General features: G+C 44.6%; 1 protein-coding gene across 11 annotated transcripts in view; it reads right to left on the bottom strand.

Annotated features, from left to right (window-relative positions):
* The window catches only part of EPB41 (erythrocyte membrane protein band 4.1), a 48794-nt gene that overhangs the window by 8967 nt on the left and 23893 nt on the right, over positions 1–15934 (bottom strand). For 4 of the 11 annotated variants that reach the window (XM_059830813.1, XM_059830819.1, XM_059830820.1 and 1 more), the window contains 2 exons: positions 15113–15175; positions 12049–12228 (listed from right to left, as the gene is read on the bottom strand). In XM_059830813.1, the coding sequence (XP_059686796.1) occupies positions 12049–12228; positions 15113–15175 (243 nt within the window). Of the gene's footprint in view, positions 1–8609; positions 8862–9679; positions 9809–10166; positions 10218–12048; positions 12229–15112; positions 15176–15934 lie in introns of those variants that run through there. The other 7 variants (XM_059830815.1, XM_059830817.1, XM_059830816.1 and 4 more) reach the window with 5 other exon arrangements.

The following is a 15934-nucleotide window of genomic DNA, read 5'->3' as shown; positions in this document are numbered from 1 at the left end:
CAATTTTACACACATCGAACTTATCACATCATACAACATCAGGGAACAAGGAGGGAAAAAACCCAGCGGGATGCTGCTTAATCAATACCACTACTATTTATTCTCAGTAACCTCACGGTTGATTTCTGCTAACTTTGTATAAAAACAGCCACGTATCTGTACGTCCAAAAAACAGCGAGTAAATTTTCATAAACATATGGCAAGCGCATTGCTGTCAACTGTTACTCTAATTTTGGTGGTGGTAGGAAGATGAACAGAAACTGTTGCAACACTTTCTATTAGGAAGATTCTCTGGGCAACCGAAAAACGGTAATTTGTGCTTGAAATGTGAGGTCTGAAGCCTGTGGGTTATCCGGTACAATGTGTTTTCTGTAGACCAGAGGCTTTCACCCTGATTGACCTCATCTAATGGCACAGTTCAGTAGTATGTTAAGAATAGGAGCTGCTTTATGTAGGAACAAATAGATGCTTATTTTAGTATCAATTCAAGAAGTGACTCTTCCATCATTCCTCCCGGGTATTTTTCAGTTCCCAGCTTCTTTATTTTGCAGATAGATTACCTGTACCATTTCTATCCATTAGGATTTCCAGCCTCCTGGGCTTCTCTTAAGTTCTTGGGATATCGCTTAGGAAAACACATTTAACAGGAGTAAAGGGACAGTGATCAGCACTGTGAGGATCAGGTCAGACTGCACACACAGGGAAGCGTTCTTTCCGATCGAAAACCACTTCCAAATGTGCTCGTCCAAAGGTATATCCAGCTCCCACCCTCATTTTGCCCTAAGGCAAGATATTATACTGCAATATTTCACCAAACAGAGTAGGAACGGAGGTTATCAGCTTTGAACGCCCATGTCTTAATCTTGCTTTAAAACCTGAATTTATATACTGCCAATATACTGTTCTTTCTTTAATTATAAATGCTAAATCTTGCAAATTAATCATGGGATCTTGAGAAGACGCAGTACATCTTCTGGGGTTTAATAGCAAATGCCTTAGGAGCAAGATTTCCTTCATAGCAGCTGGGGCACTACTTGACCAAGAGGAAGAATCACAGATAAAGCAGATTAAGCAGCTACACAAACGCAGATCTATTTAAGAGACAAACATTTGTATCCAGTCAAAACAACTTCCCAGCTCCCTTTCGTAGACAGAAAAAATAATTTGCATTTTGGAAGTATTTTGTATAGTAAAAGCATAAAGGAAGGGAAAAGCTTAAACGAAGCCTATGGTGTACATATACCGCTCGTCGGTAGAGCGAAGCGCGGCAACCAACATGCAAGCTCTAAAGACAGAATGAAATCCTGATAAGATCAACTGATCAGAAGCACTTTTTTTCTTGCCTTCCTATTCCACCCGTAAGAAGTTACACTAATTGAAAGGTAATTGTTTCGATATTAAATTATCTATTTACACTCACTTTTTTTTAAAAAAATACAACTATTTGTTCCTGTATTTGAAAATGCAGTTTGCATGTAGGCTGAAAAAGATTATCTTTTTATTAAAAAAAAAAACCCACCCTAGGAATTTGAACATCTGTTACAGATTCTGATCTTATCAAGATTTACTTTAATTTGCAAATGCAAAAGCATTCCTATTTTTAGGGCTCAGATTTGCAGAGTTCCAAGCTCTCCTTGACACCCATGAGACCTGGGAGTGCCTGGGTTGCAAACTACTCATTTCCAGAGACACAGAACCAAACCAGCGACGCCTAAATCGAGCACGAAGCAGACTATTCGCATAAGCCATACACAGCGTAAAGAAAATACAGGGCAGGATGCAGTGCCCCAGAAGAAACAAACTGAACCAGACATGAAGGCAACTAGAGCATTACCCTGCTGAATACAATTCTTTGTGCACCTGATGTTAACACATACTCAGGCTATAGCTTAAGCGTTACAGTGTAATAAGTGACACACAATAATTCAGACTGGGGATAAATTAATAACAGGCCTAACTGCATGGCTGATACCAGCGACCAAAAGGATTTATTTTTCTTTAAGAATGTTTTTGTATAAATTTGTTTGTCTGCATTTTTTTCAAGAAGCTACTATTTTGGATCAGGATATATTCGTGTGAACCAGCTGCCCTGCGCTGCCAGAGCGGACGCCTGTTTCTGCAGCCCGCACAGGCATGCTGCTGCCTCTCTCCCCAGAAATATTCAATTATCCTCATCCCGAACCAGGCTCCTATCCTGCAGGAAACCTAAGGAGCGCTAAAATGATGTCAACCTGCCAGTTACCAAAGACATTTGATAAAAATTGATAAAAACGTGAAATTACAGCGCACGCTAACTCCCTACAACCACCATATGAAATGCTAGAAATTCCAGCTAGTCAGTACTTCCCAGGCCCCTTCTTTTTCAGTATGGCATTGCAGTCATTAACGCTGGCGCATGTTATTAGGTTATCCCCGGACAAGTATCCACAGGAGCTAACAGGCTCGGTGTGACCGTCTACAGATGCACAAGCAGATGACGTTGGTTTTGCAGCGAACCACACTCACCAGTGAGAACTCCCAGATCAAATGATGCTCAATCTCACAGCTGTCAAAGCACTTGGGTAAACAGTATTATAAAGCAGAAAACAAGAGATCCTTATTTTACAATACCTGCCATGCCTTATAGAACTGCTTCGCCTTAAAGACAGAAGTTAAAAAGTTTAGAAGCTGTTCAACAAACCCTGGCATTTGAAAATGATGGCCGTTACCTATGGATTTACATTTTGGGATGGATTTTTTAATTGCCATTGATCTGATCACAACATCCTGACGAGCCTAGTCAGACGACAGAAGGATAAAAAAGAATTTGACCAAAGTTAAAAGTCAGGCTAGAAAATACACAGCATGCTACAAGCTTAAAAAGATTAAATTGCTGTTATGAACAAGAATCCCAGGATATTACATGATACACAGCAGCCTCTTCCAATCCACTGCATCAACTACTTGGCAATGTGAAACAACCTCAAGATCAATACTGAAGTTATTAAAATAAGGTTGCTGAGCAGTATGATTCCAGAAGCATTTCCTCTCCCCATCCGCCCTGATCCCATTCCCATCCCTCCTGTGGGGCAGGTACCCTTGGATGGGGGGTACAAAGCTGCGCACTTCTTGTTCCAAATTCCCTCTGCAGAGAAAAAGCTGCTAGTGGCATTGCAAACATTGCCTCCGATGTAGTGTAGCAGCAGCAGGTGAAAAGAGCGGGGATACCGTCAGGGTTTATAACTGACATCTCTTTTGTGCTGCTGCATTTCATTTGCTTCATTTCATAAACCAAGTGACAGCTCTGCTCTGGTGCCAGGCTCATCCAGGAGAGCAGCAGCACAAGCCTCGTGCTGCTCCATCGCAGCCAGGTTTGCCTTCCTGCCGTCGCTCATGACTGCACAGAATGCACCAAACAGTTTACCCAGAAGTAAATAATCTCACAGACGAAAAGTTGGGAGTTAAAATTAAGAACGGCTCTTGATACAGCCTCTAGACACAACCTCAGGCAGCTTCAACCAGCTAAAACCCAAGCAGGGGCTTGCATTGTATTACCAAGCAGGAAGGCGACGGTTAATTAGGAATGTGGTTTCTTCGCTTACAAAAACAGGAAGGAGCATTTTTGTCCTCAAATTAATACAACGTGCGGGGCAGAGGCTCTCGCAGTTGCATTGCGCAGGACTTGCGACGCTTCTGCTCTTGGGACAACTTTCTGCAAGCGATTTTTCCTACCATTCACTCTCAGAAGCGAAGAGGGAGAACGTGTTAGCGTTACATTAAGTACATGGTAGAGGGCTGAACCTTTTGACCCCTCTGCAAACAAAGCCTTTCTTAAACCAAGCCGGATTTAATCCTCAATCAAATTATTCCGGCCAGTTTGAGAGCGCGCATCGCTTACAGCCGCAGCCTTGCGTGTTGCCTCTCCCCAGGAGCACGAAACCCACACCAGGGAGGGTCCAACAGACCCAACACCCTGAATGCAACCGGTGATGACCTGGGGTCTGACGGCTCCTGGTTTGAGAAAGCAATACTGAGGGTTAGCCCAAGGAAGTCGTTAACACAGGTCATATATAGATTTTTGTTAATAAGCAGTGGAAAGAAGACTCTGATTTGCAATAACATTTATTAATGATAAATGTACATATTTACAAAGAAAAATCTGAGAAAAAATACAAAACCGAAAAAGTGTTCCAAAAGAGAGCATTTCAGGTAAAAAAGAAAGTGGTTTTAGTCCCCACAAACTGATCCAACACGACCGTGTACCACTGCTAGAAGATCCCAAAGTGGCACGAACCAAGGCTAGTCCTTCCCTCCAGCTTCACAAACCAAGACAGATGCAAACAGGGACACAAGAGAAACCACCACTGTCGGGTTCTCCCACGTCACCCACTAGTAAGTGCAGACTAAAGCGTTTCTAAATGAATCTGTAACCCTTCTTTTGGGCTAAATTTTTCTGGAAAGCATCCCACCTCAGTCTGTATATCAGAACAGGCGCCATCAACTCATGACCAAGAAAACAGAAAACCCAATAAACCGGTGGAAGAATTCTCAGAGTGAGAAATCGCTGAGCCTCAGGTGAAGTGAAAGACACTCTGCTCACAACCTTCCCGAGGAGCCCCGTGATACGGAGACAGCAAGGCCAGCCCGACCTCGTTCCTCAAACACGAACTACCCCTTTGGTGCCACGCTGAGGAAATCCACCTCTCCTCATGATTTCAGGATAGGAGGCAAATATTGCATACCTACTTTTTAGGGTCATCAGTAGTTACTGCACAAATCTGAAGGGAGGAGAGCTGGTCTTAGCTTAACTCCGTGCTCTAACCTGACCTGCCCATAGAGTTCATCTTCTGCTGACCTGCAGGGCAAAGCAGCACACGGCAGGAGTTGCAGGCAATACCCTCATTCATCTGTTCACTTTTAATAATGGAAAAGAAAAAAGGGATGTTGTTTTACAGTAATGCACACCTCGAACATCACCGATGAGCATCACATAGAGCCCGATACCTAACATAGACTCAGAGCTGAATCCGATTTTCAAGCAATCAGCTCTGGCATACTCGCTGCTTCAAAACACTAATGCCCGCCTGTTCTTAAAGCATGAAAGCACAACTATTCTGCATTTTATCTGGCGTTCAGGAGAGATGATATCAGGGTAAGAAGATTCAGCAAGTGAGTGCAGAGCCAACCACCAGCTTCGTGATGGAAGCACTGAGCCTCGACAGCCACTAACTGGATCCCACGTGTGAGCACCAAAGAGCCTCGCTGCAGCCGAGAGACCACACCACAAAACACTGAGAAAGTCTAATTAACATCAGAACTGCTGGCAGTCTTATCGTAGCTACGCCACCGGCACGCCAGAGTCACTGAAATGTCATTTTCTGCCCCAGGACAATTGAAAAACATCAGGATTTCTCACGCCAACCCAGATGAGGTTATGTGCTCCAGACATCTCCAGTTTCCCTTTGGAAAGGATAATTCAGTTCTCCATCACTCACAGACTGGCACTGCAAGTTTGTTCCTGAGGAAAAAAGGGAGCAAAGTACAGACGTTGGTTCCTTTACGAAAACCCTGAGACCTCTGCCCTTAAACGGAGCTAGAGCAAATCCGTACCGTGCCGTGCACGGGTACGACAGCAGGCATCCCGAAAGCTCTTCTTTCAGCGCCACGTCCTGCGCGGACATCAAGGGAAAAGGGTGAAACCAGGAATCAACCAGCACCACACCAACGTGTACGAGATACATGATGTGCAGGAATGGGATATGTAATGTGCAGGAACAAGACCTTACATGGATTGGCATGGGGCACGTCTGTAACTCCCTTTGGCTTACAAGCAAATGAGGAAAAAAACCCCAGAGGAGCGACCGGCAAAGGGGCTGGAGCACAGCGGGCACATCGCTGTAGCGTTGAGCGGATGAGGTTTCTGTTCCTGATAAGCTACAGGCTTTCTCTGTCAGAAGAGATCATATCCACCCAGATGAATATAGATAACTGGCTTCTTAAGTGCCATAGAAATACAAAGCATTTGTTCAGTTTCTTTATACTCTGCAGTGATAATTGTTATATAAATTCCAAAAATGTTCCTGAGCATTCTCAGAATATAAAGTTTCAAAGTTTTTTTGCTGATGATAACCAGCCTTATCTCAAGATTAAAAAAAGAAAAAGAGAGAGAGACCATTTTAATTAAGAAGTCAAAGAATTGAGTTTAAGTGCCAGAGTGCATCTCTCATCACTCTGAGATAAGATACCCTGAGCACTACGTTCAAACATTGCTCTGGGCAAAGATTTTGTTTAGACTTCAGGTCCTTTGGAAATGGTAGACAGAGCGACAGAAACCATGGCTTTGCAAAAGCCACTGGTATGGCTTCAAAGTACTTGTCATCAGTTCAGAAAGACAGCATGCAGTAACCTCAACAGTGCTCAAAGCAGCACCACGGCAGCTAACCCGAGCAATGGCTTTTGAAAGGAAGCAGGTGTGTGTTTAAACTGCTCTTCTCCAGGAAATGTGGATAGAATATGGGCAGAGAGAGATCCGAACACCTCCTGTCCCTTCCCTCTCCACGGCAGGTTGGGGAGAACGAACAGTCCCTCTTTTTTATGATGTCTGTTCCAATTTTGGGAAGGAGATTCAGACAGGGAATCGCAGCCAGAAGCATCCCCCTGGCTTCTTCCATCCTGCATCTTCTGCACAGCACGTCGCACCTCGGCATCCTTCCCCACCTCTACCATCTCTCCTCTCCAGGGCCCACCTTCTCAAGATAGTCTTCCTAAACTTCACGCCGAGCTCAGCAGAGTTCACGTGCTTCCAAAGGCGTGCTCCGAGGATGCAGGCACGCAGCCCTCCAAGCAGCACCGTCCCTCCGCTGCCTGCGCCGAGCTCTCCCTCGCACCACGGTACGCCCGTACAACAACCCAGTGACTTCTACACCTCCACCCGCTGAAAGAGGAAGACCGTGTATTAAAGGCAGTGTATTAAAAAGGGAAGAATACTTTCCAATGAAAAATCAGCATCCTCACAAAACAAAGTCCTAAAGGCACAAACCGGTGAACTAATCGGAGCAGGTTACAAGAGTAATCGGAAAGATTCCTGCGAGATTAAAACAAAGGGTTTCACTAGCAACCTAAGTTTCTGAGACAGCATTTAGAGAGCCTCAACCTGTACACTGAGAGCAAGAGAGAGGCGGCTCACGTGGTCCGTGATACCACGGCCCTTCAGATCAGACAGCACATGCCATATTTGCCTTATGTCTTTTTCCTGCAAGCTTATCTGCTAGCTTCCTAAATAACACTGTTCACACAGATACAGATCTATAAAGGGTTATAAATACATGTATTTATATATATTCACACATTTTAGTCCCTGTAATGAAGGTCTACTCCTTTCTCTTCTGTGCTGCTGGAGCAGCTGCCAACACTGATGGCACTGGTGGCTGTTCTCAGAAGTAATTGCGTCTACACCAATCCTCCAGAGAAAGCAACAGAAAGCACATTACTACCGAAAGGAGAAGCGGTTGGCTGAGCTCAGCCCCATAATTACTATATACAGAGAAGAAACCCCGCAGACACAAAGTCCCACCTTCCCTCCAGCTCGCAAACCAGTTCTGCTCAGCCCAGCCGGGCAACTCAACTTGGAGCCTACGCAGCTCAACCAGGGTAACTCGGATAAACGTGAGCATCGTCCAGACATTTACATTTGTAGGCAATAAACAACAAGCGGCATGCAAGGGTTTTGTTAGAGAAGTCAAAACAATCGATGGCTTTAACATTAGAAGTGTGTCCTGATGTGGTAAAGTCAACATGCTAACAGAGGAGACGTACCTAAGAGCAGGTTACTCCATTCCTGTGACCTAAGCAAACATGCGTCAGTTAGTTCAACACAAATTAAATAAAACACATCTGAAGTGCACCAAGACCACCAGATTCAGAAGAATGATTAATCTATGCTTACAATAAATATTTCCTTGCAATGGGTTTTCTCCTATAACATGATGTGTGTTCTTGGAAACGAGAATAGGGGTGTGAGAAGGAAGCTGCAATGCTTGGAAAAGGCTTCCCCCACCGGGAAAACGAAAAGTTGCCTGTCCCTGTCTCTAAGTTAACACTAACAGCAGCATTGATAATCAACACTTTTTATTTAAATGCCAATCTTCGTTTCCTAGAAAAGGAGTGGTTATGGATTAGATTCAGCAGATTGTGGCAAAGCCTCTTTTGGCTCAGTATCAAATGTTCTTCAGCTTGTGAACATCTTACATTTAAAACAAGCAGCTTAAAAGCAAGTCTTCGGCAATTCCTACGTGGCGTCTACAGAGGCTGAAGAAGCAAATGTCTCCTCCCACGTATTTACACTCCCTGTCTGCCCTCTTACAGCGATCGGGAACACGGTTCAAAGACTTTGCTTTTGCACAGTAGGAAACTTCAGAATGGACCTGGCAATCCATGACCACTCCTGCCAGGTCCCGGATCACAGCTACACAACGACATACAGCGGGATTAACACGACGGTCGCGGGGTGTCCCTCCCCGGGACAGCAAACTACGGAGATCAAAGACCAGGACAAGGAAGATGCAGCAGAGGCTACGGCCAAGAAATTCTGGAGCTTTGGTCTTGAGGTTTCAACATGACCCTGTTGCCACTCAGAGAAAGAGCAGCCACCAAACAGTTAGTGCTATGACCAGGAGAAAGGACATCATAAAGGGAATACGTGGAGAAGGAAAAATGCTAGAGTACAGCTGACACTTTTTGAGTGACTTCTGCTCTTCAGGAATTGGAATAGAAACCTTTGGAAGAGCTTCTTCACTTGCTTGCCGGGGAAAGGCTGTCTCAGTAGGTATCTCCTGCTTTTTTAGTTTGTCTTCATCCTGTACTAACAGAGGACGTTCCTGTGTCTGCTTTCGTGGTAGAAGATCAAGAAAGACAGAGAGAGATGAACAAAAATGACAGATGGAAAGTGCCCAAAATGATACTTGGAGGTGTGCAAAGCGTTAGGACAGCCTTCCTCTCAGTGCAAAACCAAACTGCCCTGGAGAGCAGAGCCGCTGGTGACCTGGGTCGCACCAGCCTTAGAGCTGCAAAATCTAGTCCTCTCTGCAGAGCTCGTGAACATCCGGATCAGGATCACGCGTGTTTTGTCACAAACCTCTGGGTCATGATCACACGTGTTTTGCGCCTGCCCTCCCAGAAAAGCGTATGCTCAAAACCTACCAAAGCGTTTTGGAATTGGAATGCTTGAGAAGAAAGTTGGAGGCATTAGAAATAGAAATGGCGTAGTACAAAATGTGGTCTCTGACAGCTTCCTATTCTACAGTGCCCTTAAAAAATAGCGTTTGTTAAATATCATTGAACATCCAACTGCAGTGCAGATACAAAATGCTTTTTCAAAGTTCTCACGACAGTATCAAAATTTCAGTTGTTTTGAAAATTCTACTGGAACAAGTGAAAAATTGTTACATCTTAGAAACGCCGAGAGTGGAAGAGGCAGGATGGCAGTAGGAGCACTGCAAACTCCTTAAATTTTGCTCTGCATTTTAGCGCTTTTGTTTCTGGACTCTAAAGAATGTAAAAAACCAGAATGAGTAAATCATCACGTAGGATCATGCAAGGGCTCTAGCGCTTTTGTTGAAGAAAGAAAAGATTGTGGAAAACGTTGCTGTTCAGTAACTCTCCATCCCTTTGGTTTGCCAGACCTGGTCAAACCCAAGTGCACCTAGGAGAGGAAAAACTTGGCTCTAAGCTCTCTCAGTTGAGCTAACCTCCTTTGATCAGTGCGGTATTTTGGGACTGGTTCTTTGCACACCCCTAAGTGATGAGTATTGGGGAGAAAGTAGCTGGGAGACTGGGCAGCAAAAGAAAATATAAAATGCAAGAGTAACGTGATCATTAAAACAAAAAACAGAAAGAAAGACAACATAAAAAGAACAGGGTACAGTTAAACTTTCATAATTGCTTTTCTCTCCGAATACACGGTTATATCTTTCATGCAGCTTTTTCGAACCAGCCATGCACCAAAATAAGCAAAATCGAAAGCTGCAAAAGCTGCAGCAGTGCAAAAGTCCTCTCGGTGTGAGTTATGAAACTACTTCATGTAGCCAACAGAAAAAATGTTATCCAGCAGCTGCTGTTGAGTTTTTGCTTGGTGCCATTGCAATAGCAAAAGTCTGGTTCAGAAGCACATTTCAGAACAGCAGCTTTACCTCAAGCCCACCAACCTGACTCTCAGAAGATAGGACAGTGACTTTCTTGACCTGGACACACAAAGCGTGTTAAGGTTCAGTTGTCTTGAAATAAAACATATAGGAACAGCAGAAAAGCAGCCCCTGGCAGAATACCCTTTGGCCACTACAGCAGGGTGAAGATACCACCCCGAACAGGAGAAAGAGGATTCCTTTGCATCGTGATTTACCATCCTTAAACACGTGCAGGTGAAGGAAAACACCCTCCCAGGTAGGTGCCTCTCAAAGATGCATTTCTGGAAGTTCACAGCACAACATGTCCACCTCCACCTCAGAGCAAGACCACTTTAGAGAGGGTCAGATTAAGAGGGAACTTCCAGAAATGCAAAGCCAGGGCTGACACCAACCCTCTGTCGCTGTGGACCACTGCAGCCTTAGATGGGGAAAGCCCACAGCATCCAGTTATCGTGAACAGCAGCCCCCCAAGACCTCACAATGCGGTCACCATGCAAGAAATTCTTCGTAATAACCAAGAATATCATTCTTGAACTGCAGTTGTGGAGCTTGAGAGCCCCTGCTCTATCCCACCCGCACATCCATAAACCAAGTGGCACCGTGGGCAGAGCTCTGCATCACTCTGCTGCCCAAATTCCTGCAGAATTTACACTGAGACTCGGCAAACAAAGAGGAAAGTCCATCCATGTGTTAAACAGGGTAATTCCAAGGATAACGATCAACCCCAGTTAGTTGATTTGGAGGGTTTTTTTTTTTTTCTAATGGGAAAAAAAGCCCTGTAATTGTCATGGCTTTTCTCTGTGCTTTGAGGACCCTGCAGTAAACCTGGCTGTACCTGTTCTGATAACCCTCCCTCCACTGCAAGATCATTTCTGTTTAAAAAGTATCTCCCTTGCAATGGTTTGAAGATGAAATGCAAGCTTATCTGCAGCGCTGTGGGCCGGAAGGGGAGAAGCTAGGCTTAAACCAGGAGAGACTCTACGACTGCCGCCACTGCAGCCAGGATGCAATTTTTCAGTTCTAATGAAAAATCACAATTATTTAAGAGACTTATTACCACGGGCTCTAACTAAAGTTTTACTCACAAGCTTCAAATCTGAGCTAGGTAACACCAGCATTAAACAGAGAAGCTGTCCGTTATCCAAGAAGAAACCAGTTGGCAGGCAGATCTCTGCTGTTCCAACTCAGTTTCTTTGAAAAATTACCTTTTTAAGGAAATTAGCAGGGAAACTGTGAATGTATGTGGCTACTAACATACAGGCACTGTTCCTGTAAGGAGAAAGATTTCCATCACGTATGAACAGCCCTGCCGTAGCCACCTGAGGAGTCGTCTTGAAGCCTCCACAGCAGATCAGCACCTGCAGATCCTAATGCAAGACTAAACCCAATGACACACTCGATTAACTGGAGAATAAAGTGACTTTTGAAAACTAATACCATCCTAGTGCTTCTCCACTGGGTTATCTGCAATATTATCTCTGAAGTAATAAATCCCTTTAATTTAGATGTTTGGGTTTTGGGGTTTTTTTCCCACATTTTGGGGACCAGGAATAAGCCACTCCCCAAAACAGCCATGTGAAATAAAGTCTAGGATCACGGATGACAGCAACGCTAGGAAAAGCAGCATCAAAACCAGGTGAAGAATTCCTACATTCTTTTCTACCAAAAAAAAAAAAAAAACCCCAAAAAACAAAAACCACATTTTTATGGTACTACAACTAAACCATCAATTCTCTCAGAGACCATTATACATGTTAAAAGTCAGTATTAACTATTAAAATTCAATATAACTAAAAACTAAGGGGAGCTGAGGCTGAATCCTAGGTTGCAAAGCTGTCCCTTGGAACAATGCAGTGCACTAACACCCACGTGCCGCCAAGGTACTCACTCCATCCGCTCCCGTGGGAATCTGCCCGTTGACGTTGAGGGTTCGGAAAGGGGAGTGAGTGGACAAGCGTTTGTCCCATTCACTCGGCCGAGGCTCCGGGACGGACTCCATGAAATTCTTCTTCAACTCACTGATGTTGGCGTGATGCTTCTTTATTTCTTCTTGGGTCTTATCTAGATCCTATCAGCAAAAGGACAGGATAAATGAAGAGACACGGAGATGACACCTGCGATTGCCTACGCTGCTGCATAGCAAAGCTGCGCTCAGCAGAGTTGTTGCCGACTTCCATCAATTGTGCTCACACTGCAAACACACAAAGGGAACGTCCTCTCTCCTCTTTCCTCTTGTATTAATTGGGATAAACTGCAATTGGCACGGAGCGGGGTCTCCTCCAGGAGCGGGACGTGCCATCGGTTCATCTCAAGCTACACCAAAAGAGATGACAGCCGAGGTGTAATCTCACGGGTTTTCCCCATATGGGATATTTTTAAGTTGCAAAACTAAGTTTGTTTGGGTTATTTAATTTAATGCCTTTAAATTGGGTGGATTTGCTTTCTTTTCACTCTGCTAGCATGAATATTCACGGTTATAAATGCAATTAACGTTTAAGAAAATGTTTTCCCAATTTTATTTATTCTCTTCATACTTATTCTCTTTCATCCTACCAGGAATTATCTTTGGTCCCAGAATACCCCCATTATTTTTTTCCCCGTCTCATCTCATCCCTCCAGGAGCTACCACAGGAGGTTTTAGATGTCTGAAATGAAGATGAGATGACAGCCCTTTAAAAATCAAACTGAGAATTCACTTTATGCCGGATCAATCAAGAAACTCCTGCTAAAACGCTTCACCTGGAAAAGGCTAGATTTCTAGTCTGTGATGCCAGTTTACAGCATAAATGCACAGACTTCAAGGCAAGTCAGCTCTCTTCAACTTGTTTAAAAATAGCTTTTTCCTTGCAAGCAAACCAGAGTTTGTTGAAAACAAAGCTTTTGCATAAAATAGGCATAAGCCAAACACCAACTTCTCTGGACAGTGCCAAAAAGCAGCAAGCCTCACCCGTTAGAAAGGGGGAAATTAAGGTCAGTAAAAGCATCACTGGGAAATTTCACTGGTTTTGTGCTTTTAGTTGGTATTCAGCCCATCGATTTTAGAAGACGGGAGAGCAAATGCATCCCAAAAGGAGGGTCCCCCCCCAATATCTGCATCCCTGCAGCTTACCCAGGACACACCACCCTCCCTCCGCAGGGCTATAGCCCCAAATCCCTCATTAACAGCATTTGCTCTTTTTGGCACGGTTCTGGGAGAAAAGAGTTTTGGCATCTGTCCTGGATGAAAGCACAAGGCAAGTGCCTGCTAGTTAGAAAAAAAAAAAAGGCACAAATAAGTCTGCTGAGGACTCCAGGGTAAAGCCCTGCCCGGGTCCAGGAGCCCTACAGCTGCCCCTGGTTTAGAGAAGAGAGAAGGACCACCTTGGCTATCCACCACTGCGCAAGAGCTGGTCCCGGGAGGGCTCGCAGGAAGCTAAAGCCACGAGGAGCTACGTGGAGCCACAACGGGTCTTGAAAGCATCTGGAGGAACAAGCTCGCTAAGCGTTAACACTTTTCCTCCTGTTTTGCCCTTTTGGTAAGAACACGGAGCGCAGGTTATCGAGCACGGAGTGATAAAAGGCGTTCAATAAAATCAAGCGGCAGCTTCGGGTGTATGAGGTCTGCTGGAAAAACATCTGATCCGCCAAATGCATGGATTAAAAAAAAAAAGGAATAAATAAAGGGGGTGAGTTGCTGGGGTCAGCCCTTTTCTAGGGGAGGGCTGGATCACCTGCAACAGAACTGGTGGGGAGGGCAGCGGAGAGGGAACGGGCTGCAGAAGGGGCTGGGTGCCAGAGCCAAGTATTGCACTAACAGGGAAAAGGGGTTTAGGAGCAATGAAAACGCTCTGTTTGGGGTTGGGGAGATGGAGATGCTCGAGTTGGGTGAACGAAAGCAACAGACACAGTCTTCGCAGTGCTCCGGCAGCAGCCGAACCCTGCCCATTGTGCCGCAGACCCTTTGCTCGTGGCTGAAAGCTTAAGTTGTAGCAGTCGAAAAAAATTAAAAAAAACAAAAAACACCCACCCAAAAGCTGCAAAACGTTTAAAATTGAGATTAGGAGAAGGCAGTTAGTAGACTTCACTTGCAAGAGATACCAACAGGGAAACCCTACCAGCTGCTGGTGCTGCAATTTTCCGTAGAAACACATAACACAGAGTATCAGAAGCCACAAAACGTCTTCCGTAACACAGTGTATTAAAAAAAAAATAAATAAAAATATATGATTGGCATGGTCTGTTCTGAGACCGTGCTTGGGCGAAACCAAGCGTAAAGGGCTCCCAAAGCCAAAGGGAATAGCTGTACGCAGAGGGACGAAACGGCTTCTCACCCGTTCGCAAGCCACCCGTGGCCATCGAGCCCCCGCATCAGCTCCGAGGGGACCCGGCGCCGATGCAGGATGGGGCCCAGGGGAGCGCTGAAGATGCTGCAAGGCAAGCGAGCGGTGGGAGAAGGATTGCAATGTCGCAAGCTGCAATGCCGGCAGCAACGTCTGAAAGGAGGACTTGCTCCTGCATGAAGCAATCTGGTTACCGCGGTGGCCTGAACACCACGGAGGTGACAATTTCAACTGCAGCTTATCCTGAAATTTTGCATTTTTATAGACTGTCTCTTCCCCCAGGAAAATAACTAATTTCAAGCAAGAAGAAACTTGTAAATGAGCCCCCTCCTGCCACGATTCATGCCACTGTGAGCACCCAGAGGGTCCAAGAGCAGACGTGAGCACGCAGCTCTGCCAATCATATATTTTGGGTAAGTATGAGGGAATGAAAGTCAGAAGAGGTAGAAGGAAGAATGCTTGCACATCATCATGTTTACTGTCATGCAAAAGCGTATTTAAAAAAAAAAAAAGGTCTTTCATGCAACAGCATGCAAAAACAAAGGCAGCGGCAGAAGAGGAAGAAAAAAGTTCAGCGCAGATGCAGAAGGTCTAGGCAAACGCAACTGAAAAAAGCTTCAAGTTCATACAAACCTCCAACATTAAATTGCTATGCCTGATATAAATGTTTTCACCATCTAGCCTCTTTGATCTTTTCTGTGAAAATGAAAGAAAAGGGGGAAACAAAAAAAAAAAAAAAAAAAGAAAAGAAAAGCACAAAAAATTAAAATGTTGTTCTTGCGGGATTGACAAATTGGCAAATTAAAAAAGTTAACTCAACGTTGGGAGCGCAGCGCTGTGCCAGTGTGGGGTGGGGACCCAGCCGCAGGGACGCCGGCCCGGGCGCCACCAGGAAATGGGGGTTCTTGCTCATGGAGAATGGGGAAATGCAATGAGTCCTTTAAAGAGACAGCTCCCAGGTTCATCGGCTTTTGCCTTGATTCGTATCACTGGCCACAAGGAGAGAGTTTACCAGTTTTCTGCGGAAGCCTTGCGCGAAGTCACAACTTCATATTCCTGGTAGGGATGCGTGCCCACCGCAGTGTACAGGGCTGTACTGCCTGGTGTAACTCTTACAAGGTCTCAACGTGCACCGTAACTATGTCTTAACCACCCTTCCCATCTTGGATATGTCCCCTATTACTTAATCAATACAAAAAAAGCCTTTTTTTTTTTTTTTTTTGCATTTCCTGGAATGCACACTATACAGTTTGCTTTGGTTTCTAACGAAATTTGTTACAGAGAAGATAATTTTTGTAAATGAAACCAAGTGCGTTTCTCTCGAACATTCAACATGCGTAATTTTAGCAATCAGACTGTCTATGGGATAAAAAGCTATTAATTTTAAAATAAAATATTTGATAGTTGCGGTTAAAAAAAAAAAAGAAAGAAAAAACCACCACAAAAACCCAACCC

This window comes from Gavia stellata, chromosome 29 (assembly GCF_030936135.1).
Source record: "Gavia stellata isolate bGavSte3 chromosome 29, bGavSte3.hap2, whole genome shotgun sequence".
In the NCBI taxonomy this organism is placed as follows: domain Eukaryota; kingdom Metazoa; phylum Chordata; class Aves; order Gaviiformes; family Gaviidae; genus Gavia; species Gavia stellata.
This window is presented reverse-complemented; position numbering and strand designations above follow the sequence as displayed.